Source organism: Neovison vison, chromosome 13 (assembly GCF_020171115.1).
Source record: "Neovison vison isolate M4711 chromosome 13, ASM_NN_V1, whole genome shotgun sequence".
In the NCBI taxonomy this organism is placed as follows: domain Eukaryota; kingdom Metazoa; phylum Chordata; class Mammalia; order Carnivora; family Mustelidae; genus Neogale; species Neogale vison.
Window position 1 is genome coordinate 143,236,301 of NC_058103.1, and position 20,377 is coordinate 143,256,677.

A 20,377-nucleotide genomic window follows, 5' to 3' on the forward strand; every position below is an offset into this window, starting at 1 on the left:
GGATACCAGAGGGATCCGTGAAGAATCACTTGTGTGGGTTCTGTACTGAACAAAACTAAATGTGGGAGGTTTGAGACTTGGAGACTTAAGTCATCAGCCACAAGACTGCGTAGTAATTAAATAGTCTGATAGAGTAGTGGTTTTCGATTTTTTTTTTTTTCTGGTGGAAATGTTTTGTTAGTTCTATGGATTTTTTAATAAATAAATATATGTATATATAAAAAACTATTTTTAAACCTGCATTAAAAATCCACATGCTGGGGGCACCTGGGTGGCTCAGTGGGTTAGGCCTCTGCCTTCGGCTCAGGTCATGATCCCAGGGTACTGGGATCGAGCCCCACATCAGGCTTACTGCTCAGCAGGGAGCCTGCTTCCCCCCCTCTCTCTCTGCCTGCCTCTCTGCCTACTTGTGACCTCTGTCTGTCAAATAAATAAACAAAATTAAAAAAAAAAATCCACATGCTGAAAATATAACCAGATATTAACATCAGCACATTAGTATTTTTTAAGGATTTTATTTATTTATTTATTTGCCAGGGAGAGATGACAAGTAGGCAGGGTGTCAGGCAGAGGGAGAGAGGAGGAAGCAAGGCTCCCTGCCGATCAGAGAGCCCGATGTAGGGCTCCATCGTAGGACCCTGAGATCATGAGCTGAGCTGAAGGCAGAGGCTTAACCCACTGGGCCACCAAGGTGCCCAACATTAACATATTAACTTCAGCTATCAGCCTACCTACTGTTTGCATTTTTCCTATTTCCAATTAATTGAAGAATATAATGTGATTGCAAAGAAAGCCATTTTTTAAACTGCTAATATTTGGAACCTACTCATCTGTATGAATGAAGATGTCCCCATGTTGTGTCCGCAAAACGAAATACAGGAGTGTAAATGAGATGCTGAGGTAGTTCCATGAATTGCAGCTGTCCTAGGCAGCTCTAATTTCTGATTTTTAGATCCATTAAAGCAACTTCATTGTTTTCATTTGCTGACTTCAAAAGTAAATGTTAAAATTGTGACTCGAAAAGCCACCCTGAATATTTTACGCATTTGATGGCATTTCACTGTATTTCTCACTCAAGACTTTTAAAGGAGGAAACCAATCAAATACCAGATTGGCTACTCGATTTATGCTAACAGCATTTATAAACTTATAATGGGGTGAAACTTTTATGGATTGGTCTGTTTGGCTTAACTGTTTCTTCTGGAAGCAAAGTATTCCATGGAGTCCAACCTGGGGTCACTGGAGACTTTCTGATTGTAGGTCTGTCAGGGGGAGGGAGTATCAACATCCTCAGCCAGTGGTTCTTTGATTTATGGCAATAGCTTGATCTAGCAAAAATCACAAGTTATGTTAGTTCTCCCTGCTCTGCAATAACAAGGTAAAAGAGTAATATTTTTGAAGTTTAAACTGAAAGAATCAGACAGCAAAAAGGAACACTTTGATAGGGCCTGACTGTTACCTTCTTCTGCACCTGAGGTTCAGAAATCCGGGTTTCATTCGCGTACCACCCCCCCTCAGAGCTTGCTCCCTGTCCCCCCTGCAGCTTTGCACTCAGCCCTGGGGGAGTGTTGAAATAGGCTCAGCATTTGGTGGCGGCATTAAGATGTGTGTATGACAGTGTGCAGCCTGCCACAAGAAAAAAATCAAGGCTTGAAAGCAAGGGAACAATGTGTAGTCATTTTCCCAACGGAGCAAAAGCAATCGGCTGATTCTCTCCAGCTTCCTAAAGAACAGAGCCTGCGATGAATGTTTATGTGTGTGAAGCACCATCTGTTATCTTAGCAGGAAGTGGAAAATATGAGTAATTTGGAGATTCAGAACCTTTTTATCCCTTTTCTCCATCCCCTCCCATGTTCAGGATCTTCCCAGGAGTCTCAGGAAATGTAGCATCCCTCCAGTTAGTCCCTTACCCTCCTGGTAGTTTTCCTTTTCAGTTAAACATAACCGTCTGTGGCCAGCTCCTGGAGCCTCCCACCCAAGCCCCTGCTCGGTCAGGTTTGAGTCATGGTCTGGGAAGATCAGCCACATAGCCCATCGTACTGATAGATGATGGTGGCTGATAATTGACGGCGCACCAGTCTTCCAAATGTCATTAGTCCCTTTAACATATTCCTCTGCATGCATATACTAAGCCATTCAACAGGATAAGAGCATTTTAAAACCCATCAGCATCTCTCGACTCCACTGGTATACACCTGGACCAGTCTGAATTAAGTCATAATCCTGGATGAAAGCTTGAATTCCTTTACGTGGACTTGCGTGGAAATGGTCTTGATCACAGACACTGGAAATGGCAAGAGTGAAGCCTCCATATAGTTTCTTTGCAGCCTGCTGTGGGGTGAGGGGTGGGGGTTTGGCGAAAACCACAAAAGCCAAGACTAAAGCCCCCTGCCAGGACCACTTCCATGTGTTTTAATTTAGGAGAAATCCGGCAGGTCTTTTTTTCTCAGCCATAATTCGACTTTTGTTTTAGGGTTAGGTCTCTTTAATGGGGAAAGGAAAGAGTGTCTTTTCAATTCTTTCTTCTTCAGCTACATAAAGCTTCCCTTGAAAAATCAGCTGTTCTTTCCAGCTGCCACAAATAATCTAGTCTTTGGAATGCGTGGTGGAGTCCTTCAGAGTAAGGAATTCATTATGTTTGGGTTTCAGATCTTGTCAGTGGTTCTGTTTTATTTGCTTTAAACAGATGTAAGATGATCTTGAGATGATTGCTGATTTACTTTCTGTTGTGTTAGCAGCTTCTGAGTACTTTTGTGGTAGGTTGTTTCTCTTGATTAAAAAAATAAACAAGCAGATCAGCTACACTCTAAATAGGAAACAGGAGAGTGTTCAGAACGTGTGTGCTGGTCGGATTTTGCTGTGGATTTCATCTGGGAAGGCAGCTCTCTGGATGCTGTTTTCTGATGTGTAGAGTTCGTTACTTACGTGGGATAGTACAATACACATAATCGATTAAAGAAAAAACATTTGTCGCTTAGGGGAAAGGGAGGCGAAAGAGGAGGAGCCCATCAGTTCCCACTCAGGCAGGGCTCTCGTGTTTACGGGCATTCTTAGGCGCACTTACCAGCGCTAGTTACATGAGCCCTTACCAGCGCTAGTTACATGAGCCCTTCGGCAAAGGTGGTGGGACTCTCTTCTGTGGCTTTCCTCTTGTTCTGTACATCAGCTTTGTGGTTATTAACACCAGCTACAAAGAACATTTTCTGTGCCTTATAGCTTAGCCTGTAGCTAATACGCTGTCAGTCCAAACTACCATGTTTCACACTTCCCAGAGATTTGAAACAAAATAAGTTGCAGAAAGAATTTTGGAGAATGTATTTCCAAGTTGCTCATACAAACTGGCTTGTTGCTGTTTCCATTATCGCTTGTTTTAGTTTTAGTTTTAGTTTCTGGTTGAAATGATAGGAAGCAGTTGCACTTTTCTGTCCTTAACTGTAAGCCTTCATCCTATTCCTTGAGAAAGATCAGAGGATTTTCCCCGCATCTGTTTTGCTGCTCAGATGGGCCTCCACTAGGCAGGACTCCTAGCATGTTCCCTGAGGATGATCAGTGAATCAGGGTGGGAAGTCCCCTCACTTCGGAACTCAGGAAGGTGACTCCTCCCTTTCACAGCCGTCCTTGTACCTGTGCCGTTCTGTGATTTCAGTACCGTTCGGTAGGGCCGTTCCTCTTACCCTCCTTCAAAGCATCGTTTCAGAGTTTCTTACCAGTTGTTTTTTGTTTTTCTGCTGAGAGAGAGATAGTGTGTCATATAAACAGCTCACCACAGCTCTGTGGCGGTTAGTGGCAGAGGTTTTTAAAAAAAAAAAAAAAAAAACCAGATAGATGATATTTCCCAGTTATGTGGGTTTTCCTTCATGTTCTTTCGTCTGATGCCTCCTGGTAGTGAAAAAAAGAAGTTGAAGCCTGAGCTGTTTGTGTTTATATTCAGAGGAATCTAATTAGGAGCCAACTCTGTTCTCGTAAACCACTATGCTGAGACCTTTCTGAATAGCCTTGAAAAATGAAAGCATGTTGCTTACTGCTATTAGGAAATCTTTTTCTTTTAAATAAATAAAAGGCCAAATAATTTTTGGAGCTCCCTGACAACATGGTATGGTTTGTGGCAGAGAGCTTGACAGTGTCTTCGAGTCTCCTGCTCTCGATCATTGTCTGTGTTCCAGAACCGAGAAGAAGGTTCCAACCTCGTGACTCTGGCTGATGTCAGTGGGGCCGGAGTCTCTAAACCACCCCACACACCACTAAAACTGTGGCTGCAAACAGAGTCCGGGACAGCTCAGTAACAAGCTGAGTGTTTTTCAAGTAGGTACTTGAGTGTGTCAGGCAGACATCCACGTGAATGACTTCTCACTGAACAAGCCCTATTACAGACCACATTATGACTTCAGCTCATGAGAGGTTTGGGGACCTGTCTCAGTTGACTAAGAAAGTGAATTTGTATGAAAAGTTGTTTTTTAGAAGTACATTTTATTATTACATCTGCATGCGTGATTCATCAGTTGGGAGTGGTCTTTCACATCCCAAACACTGGCCTGAGAACTTGACTACTACGGAAGTCTGTTTAAAAGTGAAGGCACCACCTCTTCAGAAATCGCCTTTGCTTAGTTCTTTGGTGTTAGAGCTGACTGGGGAGACAGGTTGTGTCCCAGTGTACTAAGGGGTCGCTTGTAGATCGAAATTAGTGGTAGGTTCTCAGGCAAGTCCCACCTCCTATGTTGCCCATAGAGGTCAAAAACATTATTGATTTTTTTAAAGCAGAGAAGAGAATGCACTTCTGTAATTGGACTAGAAGACAAGAGAGGCTGATTGAAAAATTGTTTTTAATCTATGACAACTATGATTGACTTTAGAAGTTAAGGAAATATTTAAAAGGAAATCCAAGGAACTTTGGAGGATATTAGAATGTGATGCACTAGGGTTTGGTTTTGGTTTTTAAATACTAGTACAAAGTTGTACATTGATAATGTGACAGACCTATGTACGCCGCCCTCAACATGAGAAGGTAGTAACATTTTATTATATTTATTATATACTTACTTTATTAACTCAGATTATTTTTTACTTTTGAAGAAATAAACATTACAGTTGATTCCCCCCATATTTCCCTGCCTAATCCTCTTCCTCACTCCTCAAGGAAAAGCACTGTCATAAATTCAGTGTATATGTAGTCTGTATTTTGTAATTTTATCTCCTACATAAATGTTTAATTTTTTTTGTTTTTAGTTGACATAAATGGTACCATATCTCATTCTGTAATTTGCTTTATTCTCAACATTAAATCCAACGGATCCAGAGTATTGAAACTGATCAATCTCTAGACCATTGACTTCTCTTAAATGGTATTCCATTTTATGAATATATCCGATCTGTCCCACTACTAAGTCACTTGGGCCATTTCCAGTTTTTCTCTGTCACAAGCAGAGCTGCAGGGATCCTCTCTGTACACCAAGGGAATCGCTAAGTTGTCAGGCGGGCACCTTGTCAGCTTAACTGCATGTTGCCAAGTTGCCGTCCGAAGCAGAGGAACCAGCTTCTCCATCCCTCGGCGGATGCCGGGAGTTCCCGCATCACTGCTTCCTCACCAGTACCTGGACTGGGCAGGCTTTTATTTTATCCAACCTGGTTGGACACGAAGTGGTATTTCTCTGTTGTTTTAGTTTGCATTTCTGATTTCTAGAGAGATCAGGCACCGTTTTGTGTTGTGAACGGCCTGTATACAGTCTGCACGACTTTTCTGTTGCAATCTTTGTCTTTTTCTTACTGGTTTATGACGAGTCTTTAACACTGTCAGGACCGTGATTGTGTGTGGAAGTACATGTAGTTTTGCTTCAAAATGTGTGGTTTTCTTTGTCTGGCGTATGGATTTGTTAGTTTTCCTCATATGCTTATCTTGCACGTTTTAAAGCGTGTTTTGTTAAGTAGAAGGGACAAACCAGAGGTTCTCCTGAGAGGGGACAGGGAGGAATGGGGTTAAAGATGAGGATCTGAAACATGTGAGCTGAGCGGGGATTTGTGAAAGACAGAGGGAAGGTGGCGAGGGGAGCCTGTGCGTGAGCAGGAGGATGGGCCACCTACGACCTTGGAACTGGGGGCAGGGGGCTCTGTGCTCCCCAGCATCTGCATGGCAGGCACCCCGAGTAAGGATAGCGTGCAGACGGGGGACTGTGTCTGTCTTACTAGAACATGACTGTAGGAATTGTCTCAACCACCAAGCAGGGCTTCTCGCTGTGGGTACAGCAGCTTGGAGCACCTGCCCACCTCTCCCCGCTCTTCAGACATCTAGTGCTCACTGTGGGCCGGGAACGGGGCATAGGGATCTAAAAGTTGTAAAAGACAAAGTGAGACTCCCTCAAGGAGTTTTCTGTCCAGTGGAACAGAGCGGCCAGTCCAGTACTGTGATGGAGGCTGGCGTGGAATTCCAGAAGAGCAGCAGCGGGAAGTCTTTCTTTCCCCGGTGGGTCAGGACTTCATCGAGGTGAGTCCTGCCAACCCAGTCAGGGAAAGGGACACAAGCACAAAAGACTGTTTGCTCAGGGCTCACAAGCACGACCAAAAACACAGTGAGCGTCTGGAAGTTCATGCAGGGCAGGCCGTATCGAGCCAAGTGGGAAATTTGAGCTTTACCCTAAAGTTGATGGGAGCCGCCGGAGAGCATCTGGGAGGTGAGAGGCCAAAAACAAAGTTAAATACAAGCCAGTGAAGACATACGGTCCAGCCCACCTGTTGCCTCTTTGGGACTTCCCTGGAAGACTGCTGGCTGGGGAGGCATGAAGTCTCCAGCCCAGCTTCCCCGGGGTCTGGGTCCTGGAACAGGACGTTGCATGAATGCAAACAAGGGCAGAGCCACGCTGGCATCTCAGGAATCACCTGGATTTCTGCGTGTGGTTCTGCTGTTTCTCTCAGTAGTAAAACAGTGACTTCTTTATCAAAATTGATCCTTATTTTCAAGTCACAGAGAACTGGACAAATTAATGAGAGCCAGTGGTTTCCGGTTCTTTAGAGAAACATCCTCCAAATGTTTACTTTTCCTAATTAGAATGAGTCACTCCCCAGGGGTCTCTTCCCTTATGTCCAGAAAGGGACATTGCTGAGAAACCCCAGCATTTCTGGTCAGTGGCACATAACCTCTCTCTCACCACCGACTTCTAGAGCAGCTCACCACTTACATGGGGGTGACCGCAGGCAGTAGAAATGACAGGGACCATGGCATCCACATCACTCCCTTGCCATCTGCTCCTGGAGGAGGACACAGGGCGGGACGGGAACAGAGTTTTGACTGAGTCGCTTCTGGTATTTTCCTCTTGTTGGTACCAACATTAGCCTTTCTCAGCAGAGCCTCTCCACGTCCTGCCATTGGTAAAGGAACTTAGGTGTCTCTTCAGGTTTGTTAACAGAAAGGTGACTAGAGAGTGAATGTCGGGACACCTGGGTGGCTCAGTTGGTTAAGCAGCTGCCTTTGGCTCAGGTCATGATCCCAGCGTCCTGGGATCGAGTCCCGCATCGGGCTCCTTGCTCCGCGGGGAGCCTGCTTCTCCCTCTGACTCTGTCTGCCTGCCACTCTGTCTGCCTGTGCTCGCTCTCGCTCTCTCTCTCTGACAAATAAATAAATAAAATCTTTAAAAAAAAAAAAAAGAGAGAGAGAGAGTGAATGTCACAAGGGGTGAAGCCAGAAGAGGTCAGCTAGATGGGGGCAGAGGCAGGCCTAGGAGAGAAAGGCCCAGAATAAAGCCTCACCCCACCCCCAGGACCCCAGACTGGTTGCAACTGTGGCCCATCCTGTTGACAAAAGCAGACATGCTCCTGCTAGCCTCCTGGGTAGTGGTGGCCTCTGTCAAGGCTAATCCAGTCAGGGCCCTTCCCTGGCCGTAACCTCGGGGGTGGCTGGGGCCACCTTAGTGGTAATTCGGATGACACAGAAGCTGAAGTCTTTAGCTGCGTGAACCTTGTGGGACACTCCAGTGGAATTTACTTTGAAAAACTATCCCAAGAGAGAATGTGGACCCTCCTCTTATTTACTGGATGGGGAAACTGAGGCACTACGGAACGACTTGCATGTGCCGCACTAACTAGCAGAGCCAGGACCTAAATCAGATGTCCCGCAGAGCAGTTCCTCCTGGGCTCCTGTCAGTGCTGATGAGTTGGCATCTCACCTCTTATGATCAGGTCGTGTCCGGGCACCCGGCCTTTGGGTAGGGGAGACCTAGTAGGTCCTGAATAGGAGCCGTGAGCCAGGCCCCGTGCTAGAGAGATGTAGAGACTCAGCAAGAGACGCAGCACTCTGGGGAGCACCGGGAGACCGTGACGGTGGAGAGCACGGGGGACCGTGACGGGTGGCACTCGAGCTCCGTGAGCCGAGTAGGCATGGCGGGAGCAACTGTTGAGAACGGGCTGTGGGAAGAGGCGTCTCGGCCCACGGTGAGTGAGCGGACGTGGGCGGGACCTGGGCTGCTGCCTGTTGAATGGTGTCCGGTTGATTTTCTCAGGGAGCCTTCCTGGAGAGGCTCTCGTCGCCCGGTGCCCCCACACACAGATCCATTGTCTGTTTCTGCTTCCCCTCTGGCCTCCTGGCGCAGTTCTGGTTTATGACTTCATAGCAGCAGCAGGAGCTGACAGCGGCCCTTCTGAGGCCCAGAGGGGTGGGCTTTTGCGTCAGTGGCTTGGGCGCCGAGGGAGTACGAAGTGAGGGTGAGGCTCGTGTCATAGGCAGATGTGGTCTCCCCTCCGTCTTTCAGGAAGTCTCCCACTTGATCCCGAGTCAGGATGCCCTGACGTGCCTGGGGCGGTTCTGAGCACCTCTCTTTTGCGTCTCCTGACTCCGCTGGGCGGGAGGGGGCTCGGGGTGGTTACGATCCCAAGCAGAAGGACATAAACAGGCTCTCGGATTCCCACTCTGCCTTCGACACAGCCATGCGGATATCCCAAGTCCCGGGAAGGGGCTCTGTTTGTGGATCTGTGACTTCGACCTCCCATGTTGACGGCAGACAGTTTTACTTTCCGTTTTGCTCGGTAAGCTCTCCGCTTCCTGCCTGAGAGGCTCCAGACTTCTCGTTTCGGTGACTCAGAAATCACATCTGCTCTCCTCGCTCCTCCTCCCCGTGACGTCACGCGCCCGCTTTCTGGCAGGGACCACAGTCTGTAATCCCAGTTAGAGCCGCCTTCTGACATGCAAGTGACTTAACTCGGGAATCCGCGGGCCGCTGTGGCCGCGGGGAGGCGGAGTCCCAGATCTCTCAACTTGGTGGAAGTCACGTTGGACTTTGCTTGCTTTCCAGGTTGCGGTGCGTTTGTCCACAAAGGCTGCAGAGAAAGTCTGGCGTCCTGTGCAAAGGTCAAAATGAAGGTAAGACTTTCCTTGGGGTGGGGAGAGGCCTGGTTGGGGTTTTTGTTTGTTGTGATCATTCGGCACCAGCCCTGAGACCAAAGCAGCCAAACAGTCCTTCTTCTCGGAAGCGACCGAGTCCCTTCTTCACGGACACGCTTGGGAATCTGTGGCTTTTGGAAAACAAAATGCTTTCAGAAGTCTTGTGTTAAATGCACATTTCTCTGCATTTCTAGCGTCTCTGTGTTGCTGTCAAAGTGGTTTTGCTCGGAAGCACGCCCGTGGGCCCACCCTGCTGTTCACACACCCCGCGTCCTCATGGCTACCCTGAGGGCAGCAGGTGGCACTCGGGGGCTTTGAGCTGCCGGGGAGCTCGGTGGGGGAGGGTTGGACGTGGCCTGCCCGTGGCACCAGTGTCCACAGAGCAGGGAGCAGTTGGCTCTGGTCACGTGATGCAGGAAGAGGCAGCGTGGGGAGGGATCTCGCGTGCTGTGTGGTAATGGGCACCGCTTATCGGATGGCCCCTCGAGAGAGTGGGTTTGGGGACCACCTTCGAGGTAGCCTCTGTGGTTTTCGGTGTTCTAGTCGCCTGTAAATAAATGTCCTCTGTCCTTGTCTGAGGAGCACTGTCCCGCTGCATCCACATGATGCGCAGCCTGCGTGGGCTTCGTCAGAGAGCAGACGTGTGTCTAGCTCAGCGGCCTCACACTAGACTGAGTGTGCGTTAGTCCCCTCAGGGACCTGCCGAAAGACCATTCACTGCTCCCCCTCCCCTGCACACTCTGGGGTGGGGCCCAGGAATGTGCATTTCTAAGTTCCCAGATGATGCGGGGACCGAGAGTCTGAGCCGGTGTAAAAATGACACACTTCTGTGCCCCAGATCTCACCAGCCCATCGACGTCAGTTGTGGTTGGCTCTCGAAGTATTTTTGTTGATGATGCAGTTTGTTTGTTTTTTCTAATCCCATTTCATATCTAATTTCTCCTTAAAAAATTGGAAGAGCTCACAACCCTGGTTATTTCCTCATAGCCAGCGTTCCCGATTTTCAGCTTGCTCTTTTTCTGGTTATCCATATACTCACCTCCTCAGAGTTTCTGCGTAACAGCCTGTATTTACTTCTACATGTATTTTGCGTGGTCTGCACCTTCCTCCCACTAGCGTGTAAGACCGAACTTGCCAAGCAGTCCAAAGTCGGGAATGTTTGATCCGTTGATAGATCCTAAGCATGCAGCATGGAATCTGGCGGTCTAGGTCCCTAAATGCTGGGGAACAAGAACGTGAAGTGTAATCCCCGGGGACTGAGCTGCTGCCGCATCCCTAACAGATGTGCAGGTTCCCTCCCCACCCCGCCCCCTTGCCTCCTTCGCCTGTTGTCTGCCTAAGCCCACAGGCACTGAGTTTGTGATCTAAGGGGACTTAGTGCTATTGGGAACGAACTAGGCTCTGTGGAAGGCTGACGGTAGAGGTCGCGTCTCCCCTATAAGAGAACACAGCCTCCAAGGGAGAGTTCCATTTTTAAATTGGAAGTAACCTGTGTCCACTCATAGTTTATCTCAGAGTACATTGTTCACTCTGTAACTGCTCACACACAGTGTTTCTGTCACATGCCCCAACAAAAGTCTCAACTGAAATTCGTACCGTACCTAAGGACTGTTTAGTGCCTCGTTGATACTAGTCACTGGAGAAACAGCGATGAAAAAGGCACAGAGGCCGCTCTTCAGGGGAAGACGGCAGGCGGACAGTGACCGTAAATGAGGGCAGCCAGGTGATCTGTGCCGGCCCCTCAGGGCCTGCCAGGCACTGCCTTGGGTGAGGAGAAGAAAGGAGGTGATGGGTGGCTTGACCCAGGAGGCGCTTCTCCCGTGGTCTTGAAATCAAGGGAGACCCTGGGGCGAAGGGGCACAGGGCATTCCTGGCAGGAGAAGCAGCCTTTGCGGGGTCCTGGCGCTTGGCAGGTTCCGAGGGAAGAGCCCGTGGAGGCGGCCGGTGGGATGCCGAGCGCCGTTGGCCGCGCGCCGCGCTGGAGCTCTCCCTGCTCTGGGCTCCTTGAGACCTGACCCGAGCGAAGCTGCGGGTGCGGGCCTCGTGTGTTCATTTATTTCCTTTTTCCTTCAGCAGCCCAGAGGGAGCCTTCAGGCGCAGGACACGTCTTCGCTGCCCACAGTCATCATGAGAAGCAAGCGTAAGTCACTCAGTCCTCCGGTCCTCCGGCCCTTCTTGACTGTCTGGTTCAGGACTTAAACACACTTTTCTAACATTCATCTGTTATTCTTAATCAAGATTTGAGCATTTACTTTGTGGTAAGATAGAGAGGGCTGCAGGGGTTGGACCAAAAGCCTGCTGTTCCCCCATCAAACTCCCTTGGAAGGCTTCTAGACTAGTATGTGTATCGGCCTGAAAGACAGCCTGTGTGTGTGTGTTTAAGCAGCTGATCCCGCGCATCTCGAAATTCCTCTTCCGTGAGTTGACAGTTACACTTGTTTTTGGCACCTCAGGGTTGCGCAAAGAAAATGAGATCTTACTGATTAAGCTTCTTAGTTTAGGGGCACCTGGGTGGCTCAGTCAGTTGAGCATCTGCCATTGGTTCAGGTCATGATCTCGGGGTCCTGGGATCAAGCCCCGTGTCAGACTCTCTGCTCAGTGGGGAGCCTGCTTCTCCCTCTGGTCCTCCCAACTGTGTGTTCTCGCTCTCTTCTCTCATATTCTCGAATGAATAAATAAAATCTTTTTTTTTTTTTTTTTTTTAATTTTTTTAGCGGCGCCTGGGTGGCTCAGTGGGTTAAAGCCTCTGCCTTTGGCTTGAATCATGATCCCAGGGTCCTGGGATCGAGCCCCGCATCAGGCTCTCTGCTCAGCATGGAGCCTGCTTCCTCCTCTCTCTCTCTGCCTGCCTCTCTGCCTGCTTGTGATCTATATCAAATAAATAAACAAAATCTTTTTTAAAAATTTTTTTTATAATTTAGTTTATAAACTGTTTATAATTTAGTTTATAAGCTGTGAAGTTAAGTAAATAGTTCTTTCTCCCTAAGGACTTCAAGCAGTACACAGAATTCAGTCATTCACGTAGTACTGTCTCCAGCCAGTGTGTGCAAGGCTTCACTTCGGTTTTACGTAATGTTCTCCCTTTCTCATTCCCCATCCCCAGCCTCCTTCCCTCCCCTCCGTAGTGCCCATATCATTATTTAACATATATCCTTGTGATCTGCTCCGTCTTTGCTCAGATGTTTGTGTCTGAAATTATCTTAACTGTTTTGTGTCGCATTTGTAGTAGGTAAGACTGACACTTCTTCGTTCTTTTTTCTCAATCTGTCATTTTAAGATCTGTGCACGTTCTTATGTGTGAGCTGTTTTTTCAGACGGCTGCATGGCATTCTTCCATAAACCTGTTCCATAATTTAATTATCGGTTCCCCTGAAGATGGATATCTAAGTCATTTCCAGTTGCCACCACAAATAAGGCGGTACTGGGTATCATCTTAATTGGCTCTCCAGGAACCCATGTGGGATTCCCCCTAAGGCAGTGTTTCTCAAAGTGTAGTTCCTGGATTGTTAAGACATGCACATTTTAGGCCCTGCTGACACCTGCTAAGTCAGAAGTCCCAGAGGTGGAGCCTAGTGATATGCTGTGCTCGAACAGATCCTCTGGGCGAGTGTGATGCACACTCAAGCTTGAGAACCACCGCTCCGCACGGACTTGCTCCGAATTCTTCCAGAAGCGTGCGAATTCCCTCTAGGTTGGTTAAGTCTGTTGATGCTCACTCTTTGCCCATAGATTACTATAAGAGAGGTTTTGCCAAACCGACACCCACTGTAAGCAGTGATCCAGCCCATTCCACTACCTTCTACCAGTCTACTCTTCCGTAAACATTTTTTCTTGGACATCCATCCCTTGCTTCAGAATTCGCATCTTTCTTTTTTGTTTTAAATACCTATTGTATGTTAGGTGACGTATGCTACCTCTGACCCCCGCAAGTATTCTCACTCCTGTTTCACACCCCCTGACGCAGTATGGTGGTGAAGAGTACAGATTGTGAATTCAAGTCGTGTGGGTTTGAGTCCCAGCCCTGCCAGTCAGTAGCCCTGTGACCGTGGGCATTTACTACATCCCTCCTCTGTGAACAGATGAAAACAGTTTCAGTGGGTGGTTGTCAGGTTTAAATAAGATCACACCTGTCAAGAACCTAATAGTAGGCCTCCTAGTAGGCCTCCAAAGTGTTAGCTTTGGCTACTACCATCATTCCCACACAGGGAAACTGAGGCTCGGAAATATTACGTCACTTCCCTGACTGGAGTAGGGGTTGGCTTCAAACAAGGGAATGCTGTTATTTTCACCCCGTTATTCCGTCCTTTAAAAATAAAATTCTTGGGACACTAGCTTGCTGAGTCCATGTGACTCCTGATCTCAGGATAGTGAGTTCAAGCCCCACACTGGGTGTGGAGGTTACTTAAAAAAATTTTTTTTTAAATTTAAGGAAAAAAAAAAAAAACCGAACAGTTGTTCTTTATCACTTTCAGGGTTCTGCATAGCATGACTTCATTCTGATTCTCCAGCCTTTTCTACGGATTCTTTATATACATCCTCTTTCCTTTTTTCCCTTTGTTCTCTTCTACTTGTGCTCTCGGACTCTGCGCCTTCCTTCTTACAGTTCTCCTCATCTCAGGGTCCTCTTTGCCTTCCGACCCACCCACATCCGTACCATTCTCGGAGAGCCAGCGTCTCCTCCTCCGCCAGATCGTGTCTGCTCTCTGACCCCCTCCTGAAACACTGAGGACAGCCCCAGGCCCTTGGACGCTTCAGCACATTCCCTTCCCTGTTGGAGCAAACCCCCGTCTCCTGCTTCTCGTGTGCTTCCTGCCAGAAGGGTCCGGTCATACGGTCACGTAGTGTGTTTCTGGTGTTTTCTTGTCTCACCTTCCTCTAAGTCGAATTTGAATTGGAAATTAATGGTTTTGTTAATTTTTTATGAAGTCAGAAACCTCCCGCAAGACCGTGAATGTCACAGCAGCCGCCCTAGTCTTATTTCTTGCAGCTCCTGACACTGGCGGGGATAGAAAGATCATGCAGCTCGAGTCTGGGGCGCGAGCTCAGTTACCAGGGAAAAGTAATTTGTTAGCCAAATGCCAGGGTGACCACTCAGCGTAACACGGGAGCTCCGGCATCCTCTCTGGGCATGTTCCGGAGACCTGCGCGGTATGAGAACAGCTTAGCTGGGTGACATTACCGTTTTGCATTTTCCTCCGCTGTAAGTTAAAGCAATTGGTCAGAGTCTGTGTTTTCAAACAATGTGCAGAAGGATCACTTGGGGAGCTCCTGAAACGTGTGGACTCCCGGGCCCCACCCGCAAGGGACGAGAAGGGCTGGGGTCTGCGTATCTCACAAGCACCTCCCACGTGGCTGGATAGGCGCTCACACAGAATGCTGGGCTCTCTCGCCTCGGGTTTCTTCTACCCGGAAAATTTTCCCAATTTTATTTTATTTTACCTTGAGTTACTTTCTGTGTTTAAATATACTATTACCCGGGGCGCCCGGGTGGCTCAGCAGGTTAAATCCTCTGCCTTCGGCTCAGATCATGATCTCAGGGTCCTGGGATCAAGCCCCGCGTCAGGCTCTCTGCTCAGCAGGGGCCTTGCTTCCTCCTCTCTCTCTCTCTCTCTCTCTCTGCCTGCCTGTCCTCCTACTTGTGATCTCTGTCTGTCAAATAAAATCCTTTTAAAAAAAAATAAATAAATATACTATTACCCTTGATTCTTTATCTACACTGCCTCATCTCCGTGCCACCCCACAGCTAACCACTCTTCTTAGTTTTATATGTATCTTCAAGTTTCTTTATGAAAGTAAAGCAAATACAAATTTGGCTTTTTTTTTTTTTTTTTTTAAACATGAGAGTCTGTTGTGCAACTTTGTTCTGGGCCTTGATTCCCACCCTCCCCACCCTCCCCTTACAGTATTATCTTTGAGATCCTGTGTCAGTTCATGGAGAGGGTACTCATTTTTTTTAAAGCTACATCGTATGTCAGTGTATGATGTACCATAATTTGTTAATTCATCTTCTTTTGCTACTCATCTGTGTCATTGCTTATATTTTGCTTTAAGCAACAACATTGCATTGAATGACTTCGGACATGTGTCCTTTTAAGCGTTACGAGTATGTCTTACGGAATCAACATATCCAGGGCGCCTGACTAGCTCGGTTGGTTGATCTCGGGGTTGTGAGTTCAAGCCCCATGTTGGGAGCAAAGATTTCATTAAAAAAGAAAAAAAGGTAGAGTAAACCTATCCTAAAGAGGAATTACTGGATCAAAGGATATGTAGGCATTTGTAGTTTCAACAGACCCTGCCAGATGGTCTTCTGTAGAGTTTTTGTCACTTACACTCCCAGGACAAAGCTGTTTTAAAGAAATTTGTTCTCTTTGGCATTTGTTAGATGAGTCCCTACTCATGAGCTTGGACACGTGGTTCAGGCGGTGTCCTCTCTTACCTTTACAGCCTCACAGCCCAAGGAGCGGCCTCGGTCTGCAGTCCTCCTGGCGGATGAAGCCGCTGCCATTCCCATGTTTGCCAACAGACGGTCCCAGCAGAGTGTGTCCCTCTCCAAAAGTGTCTCCATACAGAACATTGCTGGGTAAGTGGGGATTTTAAGATTGCACAGTTGACATCTAGGTGATAAGAGCTTCATAACCATATCATTTGACGGAAGGATTCTTCTAGGGAAAAATTATGTAACATAACGACATGCACACCCCCGTGTTACTGACATGGAGAATGGGGAGTGCGCTTTGATGCACTGTTGTGCCCACCATTTTGTAGCGGGGACCCCTTTAAACATACCATCAGCCACATTGTCCTGTGCTTTGTGCCTGGTCAGCTTCACTTTTAAGGAACCAGAGTTGTAAAGAGGTGGTTTTTAGATCAAAATAAGAGGTGAAAATGGGGTGGGTAGAATGACTTATTTCTGATTTTTGTTTATAACCGCTTACCTTTCAGATATCACACTTCTCTGTTGGTCAGATGAACCTAGTGTTTCTGCTGCTCTTTATAAATCTCTTTTCTGGGCTTGCATCTTGATCCTTGAGTCTGTTCCACAGCAGTGAAGGATGGGGCCAGTTACGACTCTTAGGTCCCCACTCACTCATTTGCACTGAGGTCCTTTTGTGGTCCCTGCAAAAGTTGCTCTGGCCCCTGACTGTCCAGGCCTCAGCCGTCACATGGCTAGCACAGGGCTGATTATGATGTTGCTGGCTGTTTGGGGTAATAAGACCCCTGCTTTCCCATCAAGCAAAGAAGTCATCGCCAATGTAGGACTCATCTCTTCTATCTGTCATAACCTAGGCTGGAACAAAATTCTTAACTGAAGGATGCAAATCTTCTTTTGTCTGTACATCCTAACCTCTGTGCTGGCTAGTGTTTTCTTGTTAAAAAAAAAAATGTTTCAGGTATTTTGTTTTGTCTTTGTATTGTCATTATTCAAAAGCCTTCCTTTAGGGGTGCCTGGATGGCTCAGTGCATTAAAGCCTCTGCCTTTGGCTCAGGTCATGATCCCAGGGTCCTGGGATCAAGTCCCGCATCGGGCTCTCTGTTCAGCAAGGAGCCTGCTTCCCTCTCTCTCTCTGCCTGCCTCTCTGCCTACTTGTGATCTCTGTCAAATAAATAAATAAAATATTTATTATAACAAAACAAAAGCCTTCCTTTCAGAGTTGTTACAGTCTCAAAATGAGTTTGCATTATGACTTTAAAAATAGTCTTTGGAGGTGCCTAGGTGGCTCAGTGGGTTAAAGGCTCTGCCTTCGGCTCAGGTCATGATCTCAGGGTCCTGGGATCGAGCCCCGCATGGGGCTCTCTGCTCAACAGGGAGCCTGCTTCCTCCTCTCTATCTGCCTGCCTCTCTGCCTACGTGTGATCTCTGTCTGTCAAATAAATAAATAAATAAAATCTTTTAGATAAATAAATAAATAAATAAGTAATAAAAATAGTCTTTTGGGGCACCTGGGTGGCCCAGTGAGTTAAGGCTTTGCCTTCGGCTCAGGTCATGATCTCAGCGTCCTGGGATTGAGCCCCACATCAGATTCTCTGCTCAGCAGGGAGCCTGCTTTCCCCCCCTCTCTCTGCCTGCTTCTGTGACTACTTGTGATCTCTCTCTCTCTAATAAATAAATAAAATCTTAAAAACAAAAAAAAAGCTAGTCTTTAAGTAAAATAATACAGTGTTAAATGACTCTGGCTTGCTTTTGTGTCCTATCAGAAACGTTCCCTGGGGGCCTCCTGTGCTACCGGGTGGGTTGGGGTTTGAGAAAGTCCCAGGGAGTACAGTTTATTAGAAGTGCCTGGTCTACAGTTATTTAGAGAATAAGGAGTTAAAGTTAGTGGTCACACAGTGAGTTTCAGATGGAGAATTTTCTTATATAATGTGTGTAGAGTTTAAGGGAATAAGATTCTCTTGTTACCTATCATTAAAAAAAAAATTGAAGGCTCAAGAAATTCAAGTTTGCAGTGAGGTTAGATGTCTCTGACCTTCATTAATGGTTTATGTTGCATGTTGCTGAGTACCTGACTCAAGTAATTTGTCTTCCATCACTTGGTACTTACAGGCAGCTGTCATTTTAGTTTTTCAGGTACTCATTTGAGAAAGCAGACCATGGTTTATCAATATGTATTTGACAGTAGGTGCTTCTTTTTGTCTCCAGAGTTGGCAATGACGAGAACATATCAAACACCTGGAAATTCCTGTCTCATTCAACAGACTCACTCAATAAAATCAGCAAGGTCAATGAGTCAACAGAGTCGCTAACTGATGAGGGTAAGAGGAAATTATGGCGTGTGTCTTATCCCTGAATATAAGTGTTAATGGAGTAATAGTACCTGCCTTTTGCTTACTCCTATGAAGGTTCTCTAACCTGTCTATGAGTCATCAAACGCTTTATAATGAATGGTATCAGACTTACCCAGTTGTTAGATAGTTGTCCGTTGAGGGATGTCATGGACTTTCACGTGGTCGCTCTCCAGTACACACACTTTTTCTGGCCCTAGACTGTCGGCACACGGTCAGCCGTAGCTCTCTGGGCAGGTCGTAAACCTACTCTCTTCAACTAGTAAAGTCCTTTTCAATTCTTTATTCACATGGGAATCCTGAATCTCAGTCACATTTGACTTCTGTGATCTCTTACCCAGAGCCATGAATGTGGACTGTGTCACTCCCAAACAGGAAATGATTCTTTCTGGTACTAGACTATGCGTTCTGTGAACGTTCTATGTTAATGCTCCTTGTGTGTGTCTTACGACATTATCACCCTAGGAGAGCCCGAGGTAGGCTTTCGAGAGCTTACAGACCCCAGATTTTGATCCTGATCTTCTGGTGTTTTGAGGAGTAGGTACAGACATGAATGAAGGACAGCTAATGGGGGACTTTGAGATGGAATCTAAGCAACTAGAAGCTGAGTCCTGGAGTCGCATTGTGGACAGCAAGTTTCTGAAACAGCAAAAGAAAGATGTGGTCAAACGGCAAGAAGTGATTTATGGTAAGACTCTCCATTTGCCCTGCTAATACTTGGTTTGCATTGTGTGGCAGTTTTTATCAGGGGAATCGCTAGACCATGGAAAACCAATTTTCAAGTATGTAGCATGTCAGAGATTTTCTTTAAAAACTTTGAGGTCTAGGGACACGATCTGATTTCTGTCCTTTCCTCTTTAAAATTGTTTCCTTCAATTTCGTTGACCATTTTATTGACTGTGAGTGCTTACTTACACGGTCGCCCTGGAAAGAGATCTCTTGTGGCTGTTCAGTTTGCTTCCTCAGCTGCACGGGAAACCAAGCGCGAGTCATTTCTAGGAAACGGGACACAGTAAATTACGAAAGGCTCCAAATCCAATGAAGACCACTTGGGAAACCACCATTTAAGAGTGATGGAGTCCAGTACGCTGTCAGAAAACACTGTCAGGTCACACGAAGTAGAGGAATAAGATGAGAACACTTGAGAGAGAGAGACAGCTTTTGACCCGGTTTTTAAGTCTAAATTGTGCTCTAAACACACAAAGTGGGTGTTTAAACCAAAGTGGGCTCTCAGTGGCCACGGATGACCTTTGAAGGAGAATCCTTTAAAGGAACGTTGCTGACCTTTGAGCTCTGTCGTCCTTCAGAGCTGATGCAGACCGAGTTGCACCACATCCGGACGCTGAAGATCATGAGCGATGTGTACAGCCGCGGGATGATGACCGAGCTGCTCTTCGAGCAGCAGACGGTGGAGAAGCTGTTCCCCTGCTTGGACGAGCTGATCAGTATCCATAGCCAGTTCTTCCAGAGGATCCTGGAGCGGAAGAAGGAGTCTCTGGTGGATAAAAGCGAGAAGAACTTTCTCATCAAGAGGATGGGAGATGTGCTGGTGAATCAGGTGAGCAGCGGGAAGGCTCTTTCCCACCAAACAGGGTAAAAAGTGAAGCTTTGCGCTTCAGCAGCCACTCATTGACGTCCTGGCTCTACTGTTCGTTATCTGTGTAAGCCTAGGTTACTGAATCTCTCTGAGCGTCAGGTGTCCTTTTCTGTAAGTGAGGACAGATTTTCTCTCCGAACACTATTTTTTAAAGTTAAAAGGAATGTATACACAAAATATCTAGCAAATGGGGAAGACACTCAGTGAAAGTCCATTTTCCTTTCTCAGCATCCAGACCATCACTTGAGACAGGGTAGTTTAAGAAATCAAAAGCTCTCTGTTGGAACCTCGGCGTCCCCTGTGCCTCAAATCAAAAGGAACTCATTTATCTCAAAACCAGCTGAGCATAGAAAATTGAATAAGAAAGTATCTGTAAAATAATTCATAGAGTAGATCTTGCTGATATTTTCATCAAGGTTTCAGCCCTACTCAGAAACAGCTGGGCCAGAAGTTACTTTGCAAAAAGTGTTGCTGGTTTAACCTTCACAGACAAAGGGGCCCAGGACGCAGGCCACCAGCTCTGCCTCCCCAGCAGGTCTGGGCTGGAGAAGCGGAGGCTTCATTGCTGGAACATTTGCCCGAGAACTGGAAGGGTTGTCCTTCCCTTGTGTTCTTCTGCCCATGCCCCTCACCTCATT

At 46.9% G+C, this 20,377-nt stretch overlaps 1 protein-coding gene across 9 annotated transcripts in view; it reads left to right on the plus strand.

Annotated features, from left to right (window-relative positions):
- The window catches only part of AKAP13 (A-kinase anchoring protein 13), a 322,456-nt gene that overhangs the window by 276,421 nt on the left and 25,658 nt on the right, over positions 1-20,377 (plus strand). For 4 of the 9 annotated variants that reach the window (XM_044231511.1, XM_044231516.1, XM_044231517.1 and 1 more), the window contains 6 exons: positions 9,273-9,340; positions 11,435-11,501; positions 15,806-15,941; positions 18,000-18,112; positions 18,678-18,830; positions 19,450-19,700. In XM_044231511.1, the coding sequence (XP_044087446.1) occupies positions 9,273-9,340; positions 11,435-11,501; positions 15,806-15,941; positions 18,000-18,112; positions 18,678-18,830; positions 19,450-19,700 (788 nt within the window). The remainder of the gene's footprint in view (positions 1-9,272; positions 9,341-11,434; positions 11,502-15,805; positions 15,942-17,999; positions 18,113-18,677; positions 18,831-19,449; positions 19,701-20,377) is intronic. The other 5 variants (XM_044231515.1, XM_044231518.1, XM_044231513.1 and 2 more) reach the window with 3 other exon arrangements.